Genomic DNA, 21,123 nt, shown 5'->3' with positions numbered 1-21,123 from the left:
ATGTGGGTGAAACATCTGGGGAGAATGATTCTGGAACATGGCCATACAGTCCTGAAAACTCACAGCAACCCAGTCATTCCGACAACACATTTAAGGATCTGTGTTTCTCTAAAGGAGAAAACACCTGGAGTACTTTGGCTATCTTTGATGCTATGAGACTAGAAATATCCCGGTTGGAATTTGGGTGATGGATGGTGGTGGTGATGACTATAATAATAATTTTTGCCCTCCTCTCCTCAAGACTCAAGGACAGAGTTAAAGATACATAGATAACAACATAAGACCATTTGTCTTCACTTGGGTGTTTCATATCTGGATATTACAAAAAGAAGTGTAATCAGTGAACGGTTCTCTATGAGAAGAAAAAGGATCAGTATGAAGCAATGTTCAGGAGAGCAGTCTGTGAATATCTGCACAGGATTGGAGAGTGGGAAGAATCCACATGGGACTCAGCCTTCAAAGCAAGACCCATCAGTACACCAGAGAAAATGCGCCTTCCATTGAAAAAGATTTTCCTGAGGCCCCAAACTGGTCCCATGTGATCCCACCTTTGGCTTCTTCTCCCTGCCCACCGCTCTTGAGTGCCCTTTCCCCCATCAAGTTCAAGTTTAAAGAACCCCAAGCTATTCATCAAAGAACTCGAGCGGGGACTGAAGGCCAGTGCCACCTAGACTTATGTTTTGTAGACTCAGAGGGTGTAAAAAAAAGTCTTGGCCTTGTGAAGCTGTTTGCTTTTGGTTAAGAGGTTATAAGGTCCTGCATTGAGTGGTTGACTATAAAAACTCCCTCTGAGCTGCACGAAAATCTGGACAGCTCGGTCGGATTATTATTTTTGCCCTTAGAATCATAGGGGGAGAAATATACTCCTGTGCCAGAGAATATGTAAAGAGACAATATGTGTATACACTCTTGCTTCCATCTTCTCACAAAACAATTTACATGGGAAGGTGTCTCTCCAAAACAATAGAAAACACGGTGTTGTTGAAGGCTTTCATGGCCAGAGTTACTGGGTTGCTGTGAGTTTTCCCAGGCTGTATGGCCATGTTTCAGAAGCATTCTCTCCTGATGTTGCTCATGTATCCATGGCAGGCATCCTCAGGGGTTGTGAGGTCTGTTGGAAACTGGGCAACTAGGGTTTATATAACTGTGGATAGTCCAGGCTGGGAGAAAGAACTTTTTGTCTGTTGGAGGCAAGTGTTAATGTAGCAATTGGCTACCTTAATTAGCATTGAATGGCCTTGCAGCTTCAAGAAATGGCTGCTTACTGCTTACAGAGAAGCCATTGAACTCCACAAGCATGTGGACAATTTCAGCAGAAAGGAGGAAACCATGAAAAATGAACAAAATCTGGCTACCAGTATTAAAAAACAACTCTAAAATCAGGACAGTAAATAAAGAAAACAGGAATTCCAGACATGAATCAATCAGGGCCAGCTAACACATCCCAACAAAGGATTCCCCCAGGCAGGAACCAGCCAGATCTTGTTGGGAGGTGTTAGCTGGCCCTGATTGTTTCCTGTCTGGAATTCCCGTTTTCTGAATGTTGTTTTTCATTTCCTGTCCTGATTTTAGAGGGTTTTTTTAAAATACTGGTAGGTAGTATTAAATCCCAACAAAGAATTCCCTCAGGCAGGAAGCAAGCAGACTGAAACTGCAAGGCCATTCAATGCTAATCAAGGTGGCCAATTGCAACATTCACACCTGCCTCAATTAGACAAGTGTTATTTCGCCCACCTGGACTTTCCACAGTTATACAAACTCTAGCTGCCTAGTTTCCAACAGACCTCACAACGGGAATGCCTGTCATAGATGCAGGTGAAAAGTCAGGAAAGAATGCTTCTGGAACATGACCATATAATCCGGAACATTCACAGCAACCCAATAAGAAACACTGTTTAATTTTACGCACAGGCCTACAGGCCTCAACTGCCCACCCAAGGAAGCCCAGAACAGAGGGGAGTCAGGAGGAGCTGGTGGGTGTCTATTGAATACAGTAGGTCAAGAATAGACTCTGTTCAGAGGATGCAAAGCTCAACTGCATAGGGTCAAAATGAGGCTTCCAAAGAAACAGACCATGATCCATGAGGCCCTCATAACAAAAAGGAATTGGGGGGAGGAAACCACTCCAGTCCCCCAGCTTTGGAAGGGCTTGTGGGCCTGGAGAGATTGGGAGGAGGCAGGTTTCCCACCCCCAGTTTCCTAAATGGAAGGAATATTGAAATGGACACCTTTCTTGAGGGGGGGGGGGGTTAGGGTATGTTTGTGTTTGTGTTAGGGTGTGTGTGTGTTTGGGACTGAAATGAGGATCTCAGCGAGAAATAAAAGCAACAGAAGCTTGCAAGGGGGTGATTATTCAAAGCCATGAGTTTCTTCCAAGGGTTTTTCAAGCAATGGTTTGATCTGTCTCCTACTTGATGGGGATGGAGGATGCCTGCAGTGTTGGAAATAGCAACATCCCAAGCCATTCACTATTTATTTGTTAATGTATATGTTTGCTAACCTGTATTCTATGTGTATGTTGATTTGCCAGTTTGACTTATCTCTTTGGTGTGATTGTGTATAGACATGTGATTGTACTGAGCATGTTCAGACTCAGGACTCCATTTTGTATTCAGTATCTGTTATCCCCTCATTGGAGGTGGATGCATATTTGCATCAGACCTCAGTGGAGGTGGGTGCATGTTGCTGTTAGGACTTCAAAAGAGAAGTATGGCTTATGAACTTCAGTGAGTACAACTATACCTAAATATTATGGACTATTGATTAAGAATAGGCTGGGCTGTGGTGCAGGCTGGTGCAGGCCAGCTGCAACAAATCACTCTGACCAAGAGGTCATAAGTTCGAGGCCAGCCCGTGCCTGTGTCCTGCCTCTGTCTCTGTTCTATGTTATGGCATTGAATGTTTGCCTTATATGTGCAATGTGATTCACCCTGAGTCCCCTTCGGGGTGAGAAGGGCGGAATATAAATACTGCAAATAAATAAATAAATAAATAATGCCCTGTGTACTCAACACACTGAGAGAACTACATCCTATCTGTAACTGAACTTTAATAAGAAATGTGCCTGTATAGTGAATTAATACAAAATGTTTGTGAGTAAACAATTTTTTTTTCAAAGAATACTTTGTTTTTTTAAAATCTCTGAGTGCATATTTTAAACTAAGAGGTTTAAAGGGAGTTTGGGTAACTTCAACTGCAAAGAAACAACCATCCTCTGCTAACCAAATATATTTTTGTGGTGGCAAGTCTTTGTCCTTGGCAGTTCAAAGACATGGCTCTTCCGTTTAACAACTGAGTTACCTGTGTGCCATTACAGGAATTCTTGTGAATATCACTTGTTCAAAGGGTTGACTTCTAACAAGATCATGCTTTTCTTGACTAGTGGTTTTCAAAAGGTGGTCTCCACATGTTCCGGGAGATTCACATTTGACAAATGGATATGACATTGCTTCCCCCCCCCCCCCCTTTGAAGTCTTAACAGCAACATGCACCCACCTCCACTGAGGTTATGATCGCCATTTATTTCCAAAGGGATATCTGCCCAGGGACTGGGGTGCAGTTGTATTTCCAATACTGGTGCCGCTTTTGCCTCTCCATCCAACCCAAATCAAAGAAAGACTGATCCCTGGCTCTGCAGCTGTCCTCTCCAGACCCCCACTAGTGTAGAATCTACCAATTCCAGGGGGTCTTTACGCCTCTCCAGGCCAAGGCTCTTCATCCAGGCTTTCTCGGGTGGAGCACAATGGGGTGGGAGGGGTGGAGGCGAGCCTGGAGGGTGCGCCTGCGGGTGGCTGTGGGGCTGGACCCTGGGTGGAGCCCTAGGCCAGAAGAACCAGATCAAGGCGGAGGGAAAGTCTGCGGGCGGCTCGCTCTCTCCCCTTTGGGCGCCCTCCCCGCCGAAGGAAGGCCCTTGCGGCCCAGCCCTGGAGCCATTCGGCCTCCGCAGGAATGCGTCTCCTCCGCCCTGGAACCGGAGGACGAGAGGGGAGAGAAGGCGGGGGCTCCTGCAAAGGCCAGGCCTTCCAAACCCCATGGATTGGCTTCCTAACTCCAGCAAACCCAAGCGCCAATGGGGTGCCACGCTTTGAGTGTTGGACCAGATAGGAGACTGGGATACTAGGGTTGGAATCGCGGCTGGGCCATGAAAACCCACTGGGTGACCTTGGGCAAGTCACACTTTCTCAGGCCTCATGGATGTTGGGAATCACCCTGGACTACTCAAGTCTAAATGTAGTCAGATAGATGATAGAGTTAGATTGAGGGAATCCTTTCCCTATTTCCAAAGCATGCCTAGATAGGCTTTACTGTGTTTCACTCTATCCTGTGTACGTCACATCCCTTACTTTGAAGTTAGTAGAAATGTTAATCTTTAGGGACACTAACTTCTCATTGGTCAGAATGTCTTTTATGGCCCCAATAAACTGGACCATGAGGTTGGAACCATTTTTGTTCACTCCTCTTCCCTTTGTTCTTCTAGCTAACAAGAAGCATCTTGCTGTCTCTCCTGGCAAGATGTAACTACAGTAGAGTCTCACTTATCCAACACTCGCTTATCCAACGTTCTGGATTATCCAACGCATTTTTGTAGTCGATGTTTTCAATAAATCATGATATTTTGGTGCTAAATTCATAAATACAGTTATTACTATATAGCATTATTTCATATTTAATTACTTTTTCTGTCAAATTTGTTGTATAACATGATGTTTTGGTGCTTAATTTGTAAAATCATAACCTAATTTGATGTTTAATAGACTTTTCCTTAATCCCTCCTTATTATCCAACATATCCTCTTATCCAACGTTCTGCCGCCCGTTTATGTTGGATAAGTGAGACTCTACTTTATTTAGATGTTTGTTATTTTTCCTTTCTTATTTTTCCTTAGAAACCAGTCTAGAGTAGACTAGACAGCTCCCAAGCCTTTCTGTCTACAATGGAGTTCTTTTTACCTGAATAAATACTTTTTGAACTTTTACTGAGACTCTGCAATAGATTGCCATCCTAAACTGAAAGGCTTCTCTTTGCTCATCCCATGTAAGTAACTGTTGCATTTGAAAGAGTTTTTGCTACTCTGCTGCATTTTGGTGGAATCTCCCCCAGAGAGGGTTAAATTGAGTTTAACCGGTCAGAGATTACCACAACAATGGACACTGCCAGATTGAACTGTCATATAGTCCAGTTCTATAGGAGTCCACCCTGACCATATAATGCAGTTCAGTCTGCATTACAGTGTCATTGTAGGTGAGGTCTGTGCCTCAGGGGAGGACAATGGCAACCTCCCTTCACCCACAATTCTGCCAAGATAATCCTATAAATTAGAAATGAGTTGAAATCACACAATAGCATCCAAAAAAGAGCAAACTCACTATTGACTATTCAATAACCAAATTAATCAGTCTCTTCTAAGTGTCCTTACCAAGGTTTCTAGATATTTTGGACTTCAGCTCCCAGAATCCCTGATTGAGGGCTAAGACAGCTTTTGGGAGTTGAAAAAAAAACCTAGAAGGCTAGAGTTCGGGATTCACTGCTTAATCATTAAGTGTCACTGGGTTGCTGTGAGTTTTCCAGACTGTATGGTCATGTTCCAGAAGCATTATCTCCTGACATTTCGCCCACATCTATGGCAGGCATCCTCAGAGGTTGTGAGGTCTGTTGGAAACTAGGCAAGTGGGGTTTATATATCTGTGGGAGGCCCAGGGTGTCTGTTTGAGGAAAGTGTGAATGTTGCAATTGATTAACATTGAATGGCCTTGCAGCTTCAAAGCCTGGCTGCTTCCTTCCTGGGGGAATCCTTTGTTGGGAGGTGTTAGCTGGCCCTGATTGTTTCATGTCTGGAATTCCCCTGTTTTCTTAATGTTAATCTTTATTTCTTGTCCTGATTTCAGAGTTTTTTAAAAAATATTGGTAGCTAGTATTAAATCCCAACAAAGAATTCCCTGAGGCAAGAAGCAGCCAGACTTTGAAGCTGCAAGGCCATTCAATATTAATTAAGGTGGCCAATTCCACCATTCACACTTGCCTCAAGCAGACAAGAGTTCTTTCTCCCAATTTGGGCTTTCCACAGCTATATAAACCCCACTTGCCTAGTTTCCAACAGACCTCACAACCTCTGAAGATGCCTGCTATAGATGTGTGTGAAATGTCAGCGGATAATGATTCTGGCGATTCTGGCCATACAGCCCGAAAAACTCAGGGCAACCCAGTTATATTTAATGCTTGCCCATAGAAGCAATAGCCTGCTGTGGATCAACATGGTAAAATAACCTACATTTGCTCTCTTCCCTTAGGAACAATAGTTTGCAATGGATCAACAGGATGCAATAGGCCTACATTTGGTCTCTACCCAGAGGAACAATAACCAATGATGGATCAGCATGGTCTTTGCCCATAGGAACAACAGCCTGCAGTGGGTCAAACTTGGAGATGGATTGTATAAGCTGTTCCAGCTTTGTTATTTCATTTTCTGACCTCAAGGGGAGGAGGAAAGAGATAAGAAGAACTAGCATAATTTTAGATAGGAGGAGGGGCAAGGAGGAAATAACTGCAGGGGGAGCACAATACAAAATCCAATAAGGCCCTTTTCAAAATTGCAAAACCAGAAAAGGGTAATTTTTTTGGCTGAAGAAAAAGAAAGAACTCCTAGCTATTTTTTTAAAGAAATTAGGCCAGACTTTAGGAACAGGAGAATCCCTTCAGTTGATTAGGCCAAATACTCAAGATATCCCTGTTTTGCTGTTTACAAGGTATACTGAAAGGGTAAAGGAAAGCAAGACAATGGGGAACAGATATCCTATGTGGAGCTTCCTCCATTCATTAAAATGCAGAGCAGTTCTAAAATAACACATAATTTATTTTCTCCCGGTGGGGGTGTTTTTTTTTAAATCCATTTAGCAAAACCACCTCTGAGTAATCCTCTCCTAAGAAAACCCTGTGCAATGCATGGTGCTGCCATAAATCTAAAGAAGACTCGAAGGCACACACATATATATGTTCTCTTAGGTTTTCTACGAAAAGAAGCAGAATTCGTTCCTCTCTTTCTCTCTCTTTTTTTATAAAAAAAAAACCAATTAAAGCGAGGGAGGTGGAAAAGAAAGAAAGAAAGAAAGAAAGAAAGAAAGAAAGAAAGAAAGAAAGAAAGAAAGAGAGGAAGGGTTGGGAGGAAGAAGGGCGAAAGATTAAAGACAGGTAAATGTGCTCCAGGCTACAAAGCGTGCCTTTTCAGGTTTGGCCTCCAAACCCTGGAACATCTCTTACTGAACTCCTCAAATGACAGGATGTAATTTTTATGGGGCTCTTTTTGCCTTTCTTTCTGTTTGAAAATGTCCTAAACTTCTCCATGGAGGGGAAACACACACATACACAACTCTGTCAAATGTCCTGCTGCTGTTTTACTTAGGACCTTTCCACACAGCCATATAACCCAGAAAATCCCACAATATCTGCTTTGAACTGAGTGATCTGAGTCCACTCTGCCATATATCCCAGTTCAAAGCAGGTAATGTGGGATTTTATTCAGCTGTGTGGAAGGGGCTTTAGAAAAACTGAAGGTTTAAAAAAGCCCACCCTTTCTAGAAGATATTATTATTATTATTATTATTATTATTATTATTATTATTATTGTATGACACAGCAAACAAGATAGATATGCTGGATTTCGTATCACAAAATCACAAGTCGACACACTTCCCAAGTGTTATTATTAAATTAATAATAATAATAAATTTAAACATTATTATTATTTTGTTGTTATTATTATTATTATTATTATTATTATTATTATTATTATTATTATTATTATTATTATTGGAACCTTTTGTATATCAAAAAAAACACTCATCAGGATGAACAATACCTGACTGCACCAAGATTTGGGGCGGCGAATTAACACCCTCGTGAATGATTTCTCATTTTTATTACTACTGCTGTAATGTTTACTGTTCAGCTCAAAGCCAAGAAGAAACATGCCTCTAATTTTGTGGACACGTCGCCACTTCCGGCACCCGAGCGACGCCGGTAAGAGGTCTAAATGGATCCCTGGAGGTCTTGCAATCCACTCCACCCACGTTTCCCTATTCCCCCGCATCCACCTCGGTAGTAAAGGGAGAGTCTGATCCTTTCAAAGGCTGGCTTTCTCCTCCCTCCCGCATCCCTTGTCTTTCCAGATCGCCTTTGTTTTGAGCTGTCTCTCTCTCTCTCTGCCTCCCCGTCTCCAGCCCGCCAGTTCAAGTATTTATAGGAGCTCCTCTGGAAGGGAACCTAATTTGGATAATTAGCCGATGGGATTCTCCCGGGTAATTGCTTTCATTGTTGATCTGAAGGGTTCGAAAGAGAAAGACAGCGCGATTTTTCCCCCCTGTTCTTACCTAGGAGTTGATTATCCTTTCTCTTCCCTACCGCAGTATTTCTGTACTTAAGAAAAAATGATTTCAACATCATTGAAGTGACTCACTTTTGTAAATTACGGGCCATACTAAAAGGAATATATAATAATAATTTAATATGATTTGTTATTATTATTATATTACATTACATTAAACAATTTTATTAATTATTATTATTTAATAATAACGAATAACGTTAATAAATTATTTAATGTGATTTAATATAATAATATATTCCTTTTTGTTATTATTTAAAGTTATTTAATATAATATTCTGATTTTTTTACTATATTACACAATAATATTCTTATTAATAATAATATTAATAAAATTATTTAATGTGATTTATTATAATAATATATTCCTTTTAGTTATTATTTAAAGTTATAGTATAATTATATATTATAGTACACAATAATATTCTTAATAATAATTAATATTAATAAAAGTATTTAATGTGATTTAATATAATATATTCCTTTTAGTTATTTAATGTTATTTAATATAATATTCTTATTATTTACTATATTACACAATCATTTATACCCTGCTTTTCTCTCTTTGACGGGAATCAAAGCGGCATTGACCGCAGCCTTTCAGTATCCAAGCCATTTTATAGGGCTGATGGTTGCTTTAGAAAAGAGGCTCAATCCCATCTCACAAGTTTTTAATATGATGGATTAGTTTCCTCTGGATTCGCCAAACTAAATGGAAACTAGGGCACGAAGGATTCAGCCCCGCGAGGCCAAAAACACCCATTCACACGTTCCTGCGTCTCCTGCGTCTCTACACACGTCTAATCAGAATCCGGGTTTGTTGGATTTTTTGCTCCAGTTGAATCTATCTTCAGTATTGCACTTATGCTTCCTAAATAATCAGACTTGCCATTCTCAAAGATAATATGACTATATACTATATAGTTTCACGTACTTTCGAATCTGCAAAGCCTTTCAGCATGTGGGACCTGCCACGTCATTTGCTTGACCGCTTTCCATCTTTCTTCCCCAGGAACCCCCGGTGGCGCAGTGGGTTAGACCCTTGTGCTGGCAGGACTGCTGACCGACAGGTGGGCGGTTCAAATCCGGCCACAGCGGGTGAGCTCCCTCTGTCAGCTCCAGTTCGCCATGCGGGGATATGAGAGAAGCCTCCCACAAAAATTATAAAACATCAAACAAGGGAAGGTAGAGGGTATGGGTAATGGAGAAAAAAAACACATCAAACATCCGGGCGTCCCCTGTACAACGTCCTTGCAGACGGCCAGTTCTCTCACACCAGAAGTGACTTGGAAAAAAAAACCTTTCTTGCCCCAAATTCTGCTCTTATGGGACCCCCAATGGAAAAGTATACGGAGGAAAAGGAGGAAGAGATGGTGCAAAAAGGATTTCCAAGCATCCTCCCCCTCGATTCCCCTTTCGCCAAATACAAGAGGAAGGAACACTATTGGAAACCATTCTCATATTTTTTTTTTGGTTCTGTTTTTTCTTTCCTTTTTTTCCTGTTCCGTTGTTGGAAATAATTTTATTTTATTCAGAATATACATTTAATTCCTCTATCTACAGGTATGTACAGGGTTGGAAATGACATTTGGGGGGGAGGGAGAAAAAAAGTCTCTGGAAAAAAGTGAGGTCGAGAAGATTTCAAGGCACCTTTGAAAGTGTCCGCAGCTGATAAAAAAAATTCCAACAACAACAATAACAACAACAACAACCAAAAGAAAAACACCCTAAAAATAAAACCAAAAAAGAAAAGAAAACAACCACCCCAAAGTCCGTCTTAAAAAAATAACGAAAAGAAGGTGGGGAACAAGTTCCTTTGAAATGCAATAAGTTACATGCACAAGCTTTACACAAGTCATCCTCCTGTATAGGTTCCTTTCAAGTACCGCCCTTTTTTTCTTTCTTTTTTTTTTTTTGCAATATTTTTTTCCTCTCCTTCTAGGAAAAAAATCATAATCAAAAGTCCCAAAGTGAAGAAGAAGAGCAAAGGGGGGGCCGAAGGAACGACGTTGCTGTTATTCTTATTGGGATTGGAAAATTAAAAAATAAGCAAGGACCTTGTTCTAATATATTGTCCCGGTGGCCAAAGCTAAGGGGTGTTGTAGCGAGGTGTGGGGCTGGAGGTGGGCGTTGAGGGCGTTCCCGCCGGAGTACCACGAGGCCGAGTTCTCCAGGAAGCTGGAGGCCGGGGAAGGGTGGGAAGCGGGCCCGTGTCCCGCGTGGGGGTGGTGGCTCAGGGACCGCCCGCTGCCCTGCGAGTCCCACACCGCCGGGGACTGCGGGGAGTTGCAGGCCATGGGGTCGCTGGCGCTGGGGCTGTGCTCCGGGGGCATCTCCCCGTTCTTCATGATCTTCTTGATTTTGGACCGCTTGTTCTGGAACCAGATCTTCACCTGGAGAGGGACACAAGGAGGAAAACCAGTGAGCCGCCACTAAGATCCATCATGCACATTCTGACCAGCCCAATGCCCATTCCCACCAGCCCAAGGCGCATTCCCAATTGCATTCTGTCCCAATGGAATATAATACAACAGCGTTTCTCAACCTGGGGGTCGGGACCCCTGGAGGATTCGTTAGCGGGGTGTCAGAGGGGTCGCCAAAGACCATCAGAAAACACACATTTCTGATGCTCTTAGGAACCCCTTTGGCAGGGAAGGCTGAAGATCTCTCCATCCCTCCACCTGTCCACCTCTTTTTTTTCCCCTTTCTTTCCCACCAAAAGCTCTCCTCCTGCTGTGATTGGCCATCCAAAACACCCCCAACCCCACCACCTCTGAGGATGCCTGCCATACATGTGGGCGAAACTTCAGAAAACAATACTTCTGGAACATAACCATACAGCCTGGAAAACAACCCCACCAGCAGGCCTGTAGCCAGGGGGGATTCAAATCCCCCCCGAAATTTTTCAGGTTAAAAAAAAACCTGGTTTACTCATGAATTTTAACTGGTTAACCAAATCCCCATGCTAAGTCTATGAGACTCAAAAAATTAAGAGTCCCTCCAGGCACTATCTCAAACAGATATTGACAGGTTTGAAGGGGGGGCGGGTGGGTCAGGGCTTCAACCCCCCCCCCAACCCTCCCGAAATTTTTTTCTGGCTATGTAGGGAGTGTGCCATATTTGGTGCAGATCCATTATGGGCTGGTTCAGGGTGCTCTTTGGTTGCAGGTTAATAAATACTATAAATCCCATCAACTACAACTTCCAAATGACAAAATCAACCCCTCCCTCAATCCCACCAGTATTCAAATTTGGGCGAATCAGGTATTTGTGCCAAATTTGGTCCAGATCCATAGTCGTTTGGGTTTACAGACGTAGGTGAACTACATCTCCCCTAAATCGCTGTCAATTCCAGATCCCTCCAGTATTTTCTGTTGATTCTTTATAGGAAGTTTGGCCCAATTCTATCATTGGTGGGGTTCAAGGGGTTCTTTGACTGTAGGTGAACTATAAATCCCAGCAACTACATCTCCCAAATATCAAGGTTTATTTTCCACAAATTCCACCAATGTTCACATTTGGGTATATTGGGTATTGGTGCCAAGTTTGGTCGAGATCCATCATTGTTTGAGTCCACAGTGCTCTCTGGATGTAGGTGAACTACAACTCCAAAATTCAAGGTCAATGCCCATCAAACCCTTTCAGTATTTTCTGTTGGTCATGGGAGTTCTGTGTAGCAAGATTGGTTCAATTCCATCCTTGGTGGAGTTCAGAATGCTCTTTGATTGTATGTAGGTAAACTATAAATCCCAGCAACTACAATTCCCAAATGACAAAATCAACCTCACGAGCATTCAAATTTGGACGAATTGGGTATTTGTGTCAAATTTGGTGCAGTGAATGAAAATACATCCTGGATATGGATTCGTAACAATAGCAAAATTGCAGTTATGAAGTTGCAACGAAAATAATTAGGAAGGTTGAGAACCACTGGAATAGAATAACTTCACTGTCATTGTACATTGTACAAGGACATCAAATGCTTTCCCCAGGACACATCACAAAACAACACACCTATCCTTCCAAACTCCCACCATCACTGCACCAGGCCCCAATGCCTCATCAATGTGAAACCATGGAGTACAATATAGTTCAGATCTAGCATAAAAGCTGTCCCTCAGTCTGTTTGTCCTTGTCTTTGTCACCCTGTACAGTCTGCCAAATGGTAATATGCTGGGTGAGATGGATCCCCAAGAATGCTTTGAGTTTTCTTAAGGCTGTGGGGCCTATAAAGTTCTACCAAAGTGGGAAGAGGGCAACCAATGATTCTCTGTGCAGAACAGATCATGCTTCTGGGGCAACAACATCCAATGCTTAGCATAGAAGGGCCCAATCCTGACTTTTCCAACTTTCCAGAGATTGCAAGCTGGAAAGCAAGCAAGGGGATGAGCAACTGCTTAAACAGGGTCCTGATATTGAAAGAAGTTGATATTATGTTCCAGTCTTAGACTGGATCTCTACTGTTAAACAATGCAGTATGATGTATTGTGGAATCATTGGGATGTTATGTGGTTTCCAAGCTATATGGCCATGTATGGCTGCTTCACCTGCATCTGTGGCTGGCATCTTCAGAGGATCCACACAACACTCCAATGTAGTTTGAACAGCTTTATATGGCCAGTGTAATAATAAATAAATATACATTGAGATTAATGCATCTCTCCTTGCAAAAAGGGTAAAACAGGGAAATAAAATACAAATGCATTACATATAAGACCCATATAATGCAGTTTGACTATATAATGCTAGAGATCATGCACCTAAAGGTCAGTGTGGATAGGACTTGAGGCTGCTTCTGCACTGTCATATTACTATATTATATGGGTCTACACACTGACCATACAACGCAGTTCAAGCTGTATTATATTGGGTTGCTGTGAGTTTTCTCAGCTGTTTGGCTATGTTCCAGAAGCATTCTCTCCTGACGTTTCACCCTCATCTATAGCAGGCATCATCAAAAGTTGTGAGGTGTTAGAAACTAGGCAAGTGGGGTTCATATATCTGTGGCTTGTTTAGAGTGGGAGAAAGAACTATTTTCTGCCTGAGGCAAGCGTGAATAGTGCAATTGGCCAGCTTGATTAGCATTAAATAGCCCAGCAGCTTCAAAGCCTAGCTGTTTCCTGCCTGGGGGAATCCTTTTATATTATTATAAAATAATATAAAATATTATTATATTGTAGTGTAGAACCAGCCTCAGTTGATTTCTGGGGAAACTGCTTCCTCTGTAATAGGGCCTCATCTACACTCACCATTTAATGCAGTCCAGATCTAGCTTCAAACTGTGGTGGCCAGACAACAGACTTCCACAAAAGAAAGGCCTTAATGTGCACCACTACTCTGTGGCCATCCGGGCCTCCAAATAGTTCTAGTTTTCCTCTGGAATCGCCTGCTTAACAAAACCACTTTCTGCAAGAGCTTTGACACCGCTTTATCTCATGGTTCGGGTGCTGTAGAATCCTGGTGCCGGTGCCTCAACAAACTGCAAATCCCAGGATTCTAAAGCAATGATTCATGGTAGTTGAAGTGGTGTCACACCGCACTCCTTCTACTGTGTAAAAGATGCACTGTTAACAGTCGGAATACTTCAGGAACAAGACTGACCATCCTTGGCACCCTTTTTCTAGGAAGCAGCCCAAAAAAATTGACACGGACACGCGTGGGCATCCATTCCATCCTGTTTTGCAATCCAGTGCGCCTCATGCGCCAATAGGTCCCATCTACACTGATCATTTAACGCAAGACATCAAGGAGGGGAAGCCGACAAAAGCCAAATCAGTTCCCCGGGAATCAAACCGGGGAGGGTGATCTTCCTTTTAAACCCCTCGGAAGCACAGTCTCCAAGACTCCAACACAAGGCCTCTCCTTCCAACGTGGGGTTCCTGTTTAGCAATGTCCCAGACCCATGTTGGCTTTCCAGCTAGCGACCTCGGTCCTTCTGAGTGGGGAGAGAGCGAAAGAGAGGCTCGGGACCCTCCCGGTGTTGGGAGTCGGGGCCTTTTTGCCCTTTTCACATTGCGGTTGCAAAAGGCAAGCCAATGGGAACAAAGGTGAGTGTGGCTTTAGGTGCCTGAGCAACCCTGCTGCTTGCTCCCATCTGCATGAAAAGCCCTACGGCGAGTTGGACCGTGTTCCCCAAACTGCAGCCAATCCGCATCCTGCCCCACACACCTTCTTTGTCTCCACGAGGTTAGAAACTAGACTTAATCCCGAGGCGCGTTGGGGAGCAAAAAGGCAGCCTGTGGAAATAGAATTGGGCCGAAACTGAATAGATTCCCACCTTCTCCACACCTTTCCCCAGAATCCGACCATGCTAAAATAAAATTAAAAAGAACACCTCAAACCAAAAGGAGTTCAGAATGGAATGGAAAATGACAAATCCGTCGGCAAACACGCTCCAGCAGTGCCTCTCTCTTTGTGTTCACTTTTAGAGACGCGTTTGAAAAGAGAGACCCAGGTTGGATCCATAGATCCATGAACTACATTATATGCCTACGGGAGAGCCATATGAAGCAGCTTAAACTGCATTATTCGGCAGTGTAGATCCAGCCCCAAGCGAGGCGAGGCTTCCTTACCTGCGTCTGCGTGAGTCCCAAGGAGGCGGCCAGCTCGGCTCTTTCCGGCAGGGCCAGGTATTGGGTTTTCTGGAACCGCCGCTGCAAAGCCGCCAGCTGGAAACTGGAATAAATCGTCCGCGGTTTGCGGACTTTCTTTGGTTTGCCGTTCACCATCCGCACCTCCGGCTCCGCCACGTCTTTTTCTATGGGGCGACGGGTAGGTGAGGGGGGAGAAAAGGGATGGACGGAAGGAACAACAAGAAAACTTAGAAACCAGAAAGAAGGAGGAAAGAACGCAAAGCAGGGCACCGGCTGCCCAAAGCTGGCATTTCACCCTGCTTGACCTCGAAGTTTACAAACAAACACTTTGGAAAAAAAATGGGGCAAAAGGGGGGTGACAACGGGAAGCCCCTCTAGAAGGGAAGGAAGAGATTTTGACCACTGTTCAAACCCAAGAGAGATAGGAAAGGGATGGTATTTATGCTTGGCGTTTGGCAAATCGTTTGAGGAAATATTGTGGGATGAAAGAGGAATGAAAGCGAAGAGCCAGATCTTAAACCTCCTCCAACATCTTTGCCCTTGTGTTGTCTGAGGTTTTCAAGGCCGGAATCACTGGGCTGCTGTGAGTTTTCCAGGTTGTATGGCCAGGTTCCAGAAGCATTCTCTCCTGACGTTTTTCCTGTATCTATGGCAGGCATCCTCAGAGGCTGTAAGGTCTGTTGGAAACTAGGCAAATGGGGTTTGTATATCTGTGGAATAATGCCCAGGGTGGGAGAAAGAACTCGTGTGAATGTTGCAACTGGCTACCTTGATTAGCACTGAGTAGCCTTTCAGCTTCAAGGTCTGGCTGCTTCCTGCCTGGGGGAATCCTTTGTTAGGAGGTGTTAGCTGGCCCCGACTAAGTCGTCTGGAATTCCTCTGTTTTCTAAACATCGTTCTTTATTTACTGTCTTGATTTTAGATTTTTTCAAAAAATACTGGTCGCCAAATTTTGTTCATTTTCCTGGTTTCTCCCTTTCTGTTGAAATTGTCCACATGCTTTTGGATTTCAGTAGCTTCTCTGTGTAGTCCGACATGGTGGTTGCGAGAGTGGTCCAGCATTTCTGTGTTCTCAAATCATATGCTGTGTCCAGGGTGGTTCAACAAGTGCTCTGCTATGGCTGGCTTGGTGCCTTTCATGTTCCTTGATTCGTGTTTGGGCGCTGCGTCTTTGCCCGTTTCTACTCCGCAGTAACAGTAAAGCTTATCATCCCCAATCCCAATCCAATCTCTACAAATGCGCAGCGAGAGAGAGAGAGTATGGCCACACAGCCCGGAAAACTCACAGCAACACAGAGCGAGTTCTTCTCCCACTGTCTTCTCTTTCGCTTTCTGTCTCCCTTTCAGTGGGAGCTTCGTGTTTGTATCTTCCACTCTAAGGTTGGTTCTGGAGGGGGAGAAGAGGCCATTTTTGTGGGAGAGAATGTGTGTGTGTGTGTGTGTGTGTTCTTAGAAGAACAGGGTTCCCCTCCATTGCAGCCGAAAGTAGCCAAATCCGGTCCAGACAGAGAGGCGATTATATCGCATACATTCGCCGCCTTTGCGGGGGGAGAAGGAGGAGACGAAGCGGGATGTGGTTTCTTAAAAGTGGGGAATAGAGAGGGCACTGCAGGAAAGAGTTCGCTTTGCAATCCTCCAATGCGCCTAGGGTGTTTTTTTTAGAAGATGAGACTTAGTTAGATGATTGCAAGACCCTTTTCTATCAATATTTTTGAACTTAAAGTTCTGACTCTGCCATCCTAAACCATCCTGAGGAATGGAAGCTTATCCTAGCACACCACTCGCAAGTTTACTTCTGGTACTCTGCTATATTTATGGTGGAATCGCCCCAAGTGAAGGTTATTTTGAGCCTAACAGCTCAGATTCCCCAGCAGTTTTTCTTCCCCTTTTCTGACCCATTTCAAGATACGCCAAAGCATTGAAGGGAAGGAGAAGGAGAGGGAGAAATTGTATCCGCATTAAAACCCTTCTCTGCTATGTCTCCAGATCTAAGCATTGAGTGCAGTTTAAACGGAGGGGGGAAAAATCGGACGCAAATTAAAAACGATGAAAAGTGGAGTGGCGTTCACAAAAAGCGCGTCAGGAAGACTCGCGTCTGTTTCAGCTCCGGTTATGGAGGAGGGAGAGAAATATAGAGGGAGCGGGGAGAAGGAAAAGAGGGTTGTGTTTTCTCCCGGATAGTTTTCGAGCTTTCCTGGGGAACCGCAAGGAAACGGCGTGACCGCGCTTCTCCGTGTGTGGGATCTCTCTCTTTCTCTCTCTCTCTCTCTAAAATTAGCTCGGCTCTTTCGGAGGGGAGTTTGGGGAGTAAAGGGAGATCAAACCCTGTCCTTCCCCCTCCTTCCTTCCTCCCTTTTACACACCAAAAAAACATTCGGCCTCTTGTCGCCCGCGGCTATTTGGAGGGAGAAAGAATTCAGGACTATTTTCCAAGCCCTTGGAACGTTTCGTTTCGGTGCGTAATTATCTCAAAATACATAAACAGTCAGATAGATACACTCATAGATAGATAGATCTCCCTTCAACCACCCCCCAAGACACCGATCTATCTTTTCGTTCATGTAATCTGTCCTTCTTTGCAGTTGTGGGGAGGTTTGAGGTTTGTGATTCTCTCCGAACCCGATTTTTACGCACCGGAGTGAAGTCTTCCAAGGAAAATAATATCCCAAGATTTGCAGCTGTAGGACACCAAACCGAAGGGGTTTTTAAATAAAACTATGTCACTGCTGCAACACTAAGGGAGGGGGAAGCACACCCCAAAACGAAGGGAGGTGAAAGAACACCCCAAAATCCCTCGGTTTCCCGTTTCCCTCCACAGTTCGGAGTTGAGCACAACAAGAGAGGATCTCAGTTGGAAAGCTCTCCTGCGCCTTGGCGTCCCACTGGTTTGAGAACAAGGCTTCGCGAAGCCTCCCCCCCCCCCCCCCGCTTCAACTCCGGATTCAAACACACCCACGGAGAGGGGTCGAAGTACTATAGGGAAGAGCATCCAAACAAACGCCTTGCATGTATGTATAGTATAATAATAATAATAATAATAATAATAATAATAATAATAATAATAATAATAATAATAATAATAATAGGAACCTTCTCTGTTGGGAATCGTGTTCCCCATTTGGCACCACTCTCCCCTCCAGATACCCTGGTTAACCCCCCCCCCCCCTCTAATCTCCACTGACCACTCAATGCAGTTTCAAAGTCGTTTCGCTGCCAGATAGTTCCATAAGAAATCCGCAAGAAATCCCTGGGCCCCAAAAGAAATCTTTTCGTGTCTTGTCGAAGGCTTTCATGGCCGGAATCACTGGTTGCTGTGAGTTTTCCGGGCTGTATGGCCATGTTCCGGAAGCATTCTTTCCTGACGTTTTACCCACGTCTATGGCAGGCATCCCCAAAGGTTGTGAAGTCTGTTGGAAACTATCTGTGGAAGGCCCAGGGTGGGAGAAAGAATTCTTGTTTGTTTGAGGCAGGTATGAATGTTTCAATTGGCCACCTTGATTAGCATTGAATAACCTTTCAGCTTCAAGGTCTGGCTGCTTACTGTCTGGGGGAATCCTTTGTTAGGAGGTGTTAGCTGGCCCTGATTGTTTCCTGTCCGGAATTCCCCTGTTTTCAGAGTGTTATTTATTTATTGTCCTGATTTTAGTATTTTTTTTAATACTGGTAGCCAGAATTTGTTCATTTTCATGCTTTCCTCCTTTCTGTTGAAAATTGTCGACATGCTTGTGGATTTCAATGGCTTTTCTGCGTAGTCTGACATGGAGGTTAGGGTGGTCCAGCATTTCTGTGTTTTCAAATAATATGCTTTGTCCAGGTTGGTTCATCAATTGCCCAAACAGGAATCAAGGAACATGAAAGACACTGCAGAAAAGCCAGCCATTGCAGAGCTAATCACATCCCAAACAAAGGATTCCCCCAGGCAGGAAGCAGCCAAGCTTTGAATCTGCAAGGCTATTCAATGCTAATCAAGGTGACCAACTAAAACATCAAACAGACATGAGTTCTTACTTTCTCCCACCCTGGACATTATTCCACAGATATATAAACCCCCTTGCCTAGTTTCCAACAGACCTCACAACCTCTGAGGATGCCTGCCATAGATGCAGGTGAAACGTGAGGAGAAAATGCTTCTGGAACATAGCCATACAGTCCGGAAAACACACCACAACCCAAGGGAAAAAAAAGACCTAGCATTGGGACAAACAAACACAGAGCAATAAATACTTTGCGTTCTCTTGCCCAGTTCCTTTATTTACAAGCCCTGGCTCATCTGGGGCCATAAACTGTCCAGTATGTAGTTTCTGAATAAATCTGGAGATAGGTGCTGGGAATCTATTGAGCGGAGATTCCCAACAATAGGCATGCAGGAAACTCTAGACGGGCTGGATCTAAAGTGCCAAATCAGGCAGTTTTAGCTGCATTACATGAGTCTACATTGGCCATTATTTGGCCGTGTAGATCCAGCCCCTGATAACTCACAAAGTGTCCAGAATGGAGTTTCTGAATAAAGTTGGAGACAAGCATCTAGTGGGGCTGGATCTAGAGTTTTAACTGCATTATACGAGTCTACATTGGCCATTATTTGGCAGTGTAGGTCCAGCCTCTGATAACTCACAAAGTGTCCTGAATGGAGTTTCTGAATAAAGCTGGAGACAGGCTGGATCTAGAGTTTTAACTGCATTATATGAGTCTACATTGGCCATTATTTGTCCGTGTAGATCCAGCCTCTGATAGCTCACAAAGCGTCCAGAATGGAGTTTCTGAATAAAGCTGGAGACAGGCACCTAGTGGGGCTGGATTTAGAGTTTTAACTACGTTATATGAGTCTACATTGGCCATTATTTGGCTGTGTAGATCCAGCCCCTGATAACTCACAAAGTGTTCCGAATGGAGTTTCTGAATAAAGCTGGATCTAGAGTTTTAACTGCATTGTATGAGCCAACATTGGCCGTTATTTGGCAGTGTGAGTCCGGCCTCTGATAGCTACAGGAACTCAATATTTTGGTGCACTTTGGGGTCAGTTTGTTGTCTGGTCTGAACGGGACTCACGGGAGAGTGCAGACGGGGCCGCAAACTCCCTCTCCAACCCGCGTTTGCCTCTCATCCTTCCCCAACCTTCCTCGTCCTCACCTGGCTGGCTTGTGGCGCTCTGAGCCCGGCTGTACGCCCCGCCGTACTGGTGGTAGGGGCTGGCGTAGCTGCTGTAGTCTGCGTAGGCTTTGGCCGGGTACCCGGCGGCGGCGTTCATGCCTTGGTAGGCCTGGTACTGGTAAGGGTGGAGGGCTTTGGCGTAGGGCGCCGTCGAGGGCGAGCAGTAGCCTCCCGCTCCTCCTCCTCCTCCTCCTCCGGGCGCGGAGCTGTAGTAGTCGGCGTCTGTGGCGGAGGACTCGGGCAGCGTGGGCGACTCCTGCGGCGGGTGGCCGTGCATGGCGGTCGAGAAGGGCGCCTGGAAGTCGCCGGCTCGGATGGCGGCGGGGACTCTTCTCTCGAAGACGCCGGTCATCGTTTGGGGAAAGAAGGAGGGAAGGAAGGAGGGAGGGAGGGAGGCGGCGCGGAGGCGGGAGGGCGTCGCGCTCTTCTAGGCAGCCATGGCGGGGCGGGGGGAGAGCCAGAGAAAGAGGAGGAGGAGGAGGAAGAGAAGGAGAGGGAGGAGGAGGCGTCGTCGTGGGCTGGGAGCGCTCTCTCCCTCCGGGGCTGCGCCTGGCTCTGGCAGACTGCGCGCGGGGAGCGGAGAGGCTTGGTTAAATCCATAATTGCGCTCTTACGCACAGCGGGGTGGATCGGGTTCCATTGGCCAGAGCAATCAGGAGCAGCCAGCGACACCCGAACTCGCCCAACGAGTTTCGCACAACAAAGCCAGCGCTCGGCTTTCCCTCTGGCTTGCTGGCTTGCTTTTTCTTTCTTTCTTTCTCTCCCTCCCTCCCTCGGTCTTTCTTTCTCTCTTTCCCTCTCTCTTCACACTCCCCCCCCCACTTCTATTCCAGCGCCCTTAAAAGAAAAAAAAGGGGAGGAATTGGCACCCCTTTTGAGCCAAGACTTTGGGACGAGGTTTCGCGGACACTGCTCCACACAGAGCCACTTATAGATCCATGTGTATTATATAAGATGTGTATTTCTTTCCATATATACATAAACACATATACACACATATAC

At 44.7% G+C, this 21,123-nt stretch overlaps 1 protein-coding gene across 1 annotated transcript; it reads right to left on the bottom strand.

Annotated features, from left to right (window-relative positions):
- Positions 1–9,831: 9,831 nt before the first annotated feature.
- Positions 9,832–20,743, bottom strand: dlx5 (distal-less homeobox 5). Its single transcript, XM_008112557.3, has 3 exons — positions 20,101–20,743; positions 14,950–15,134; positions 9,832–10,770 (listed from the first exon to the last, which is right to left on the bottom strand). Exons 1-3 carry the CDS (start codon positions 20,471–20,473, stop codon positions 10,441–10,443), a joined length of 888 nt encoding a protein of 295 aa, XP_008110764.2. The 5' UTR covers positions 20,474–20,743; the 3' UTR covers positions 9,832–10,440.
- Positions 20,744–21,123: the final 380 nt, after the last annotated feature.

This window comes from Anolis carolinensis, chromosome 6, assembly GCF_035594765.1.
Source record: "Anolis carolinensis isolate JA03-04 chromosome 6, rAnoCar3.1.pri, whole genome shotgun sequence".
Taxonomy (NCBI): Eukaryota; Metazoa; Chordata; class Lepidosauria; order Squamata; family Dactyloidae; genus Anolis; species Anolis carolinensis.
This window is presented reverse-complemented; position numbering and strand designations above follow the sequence as displayed.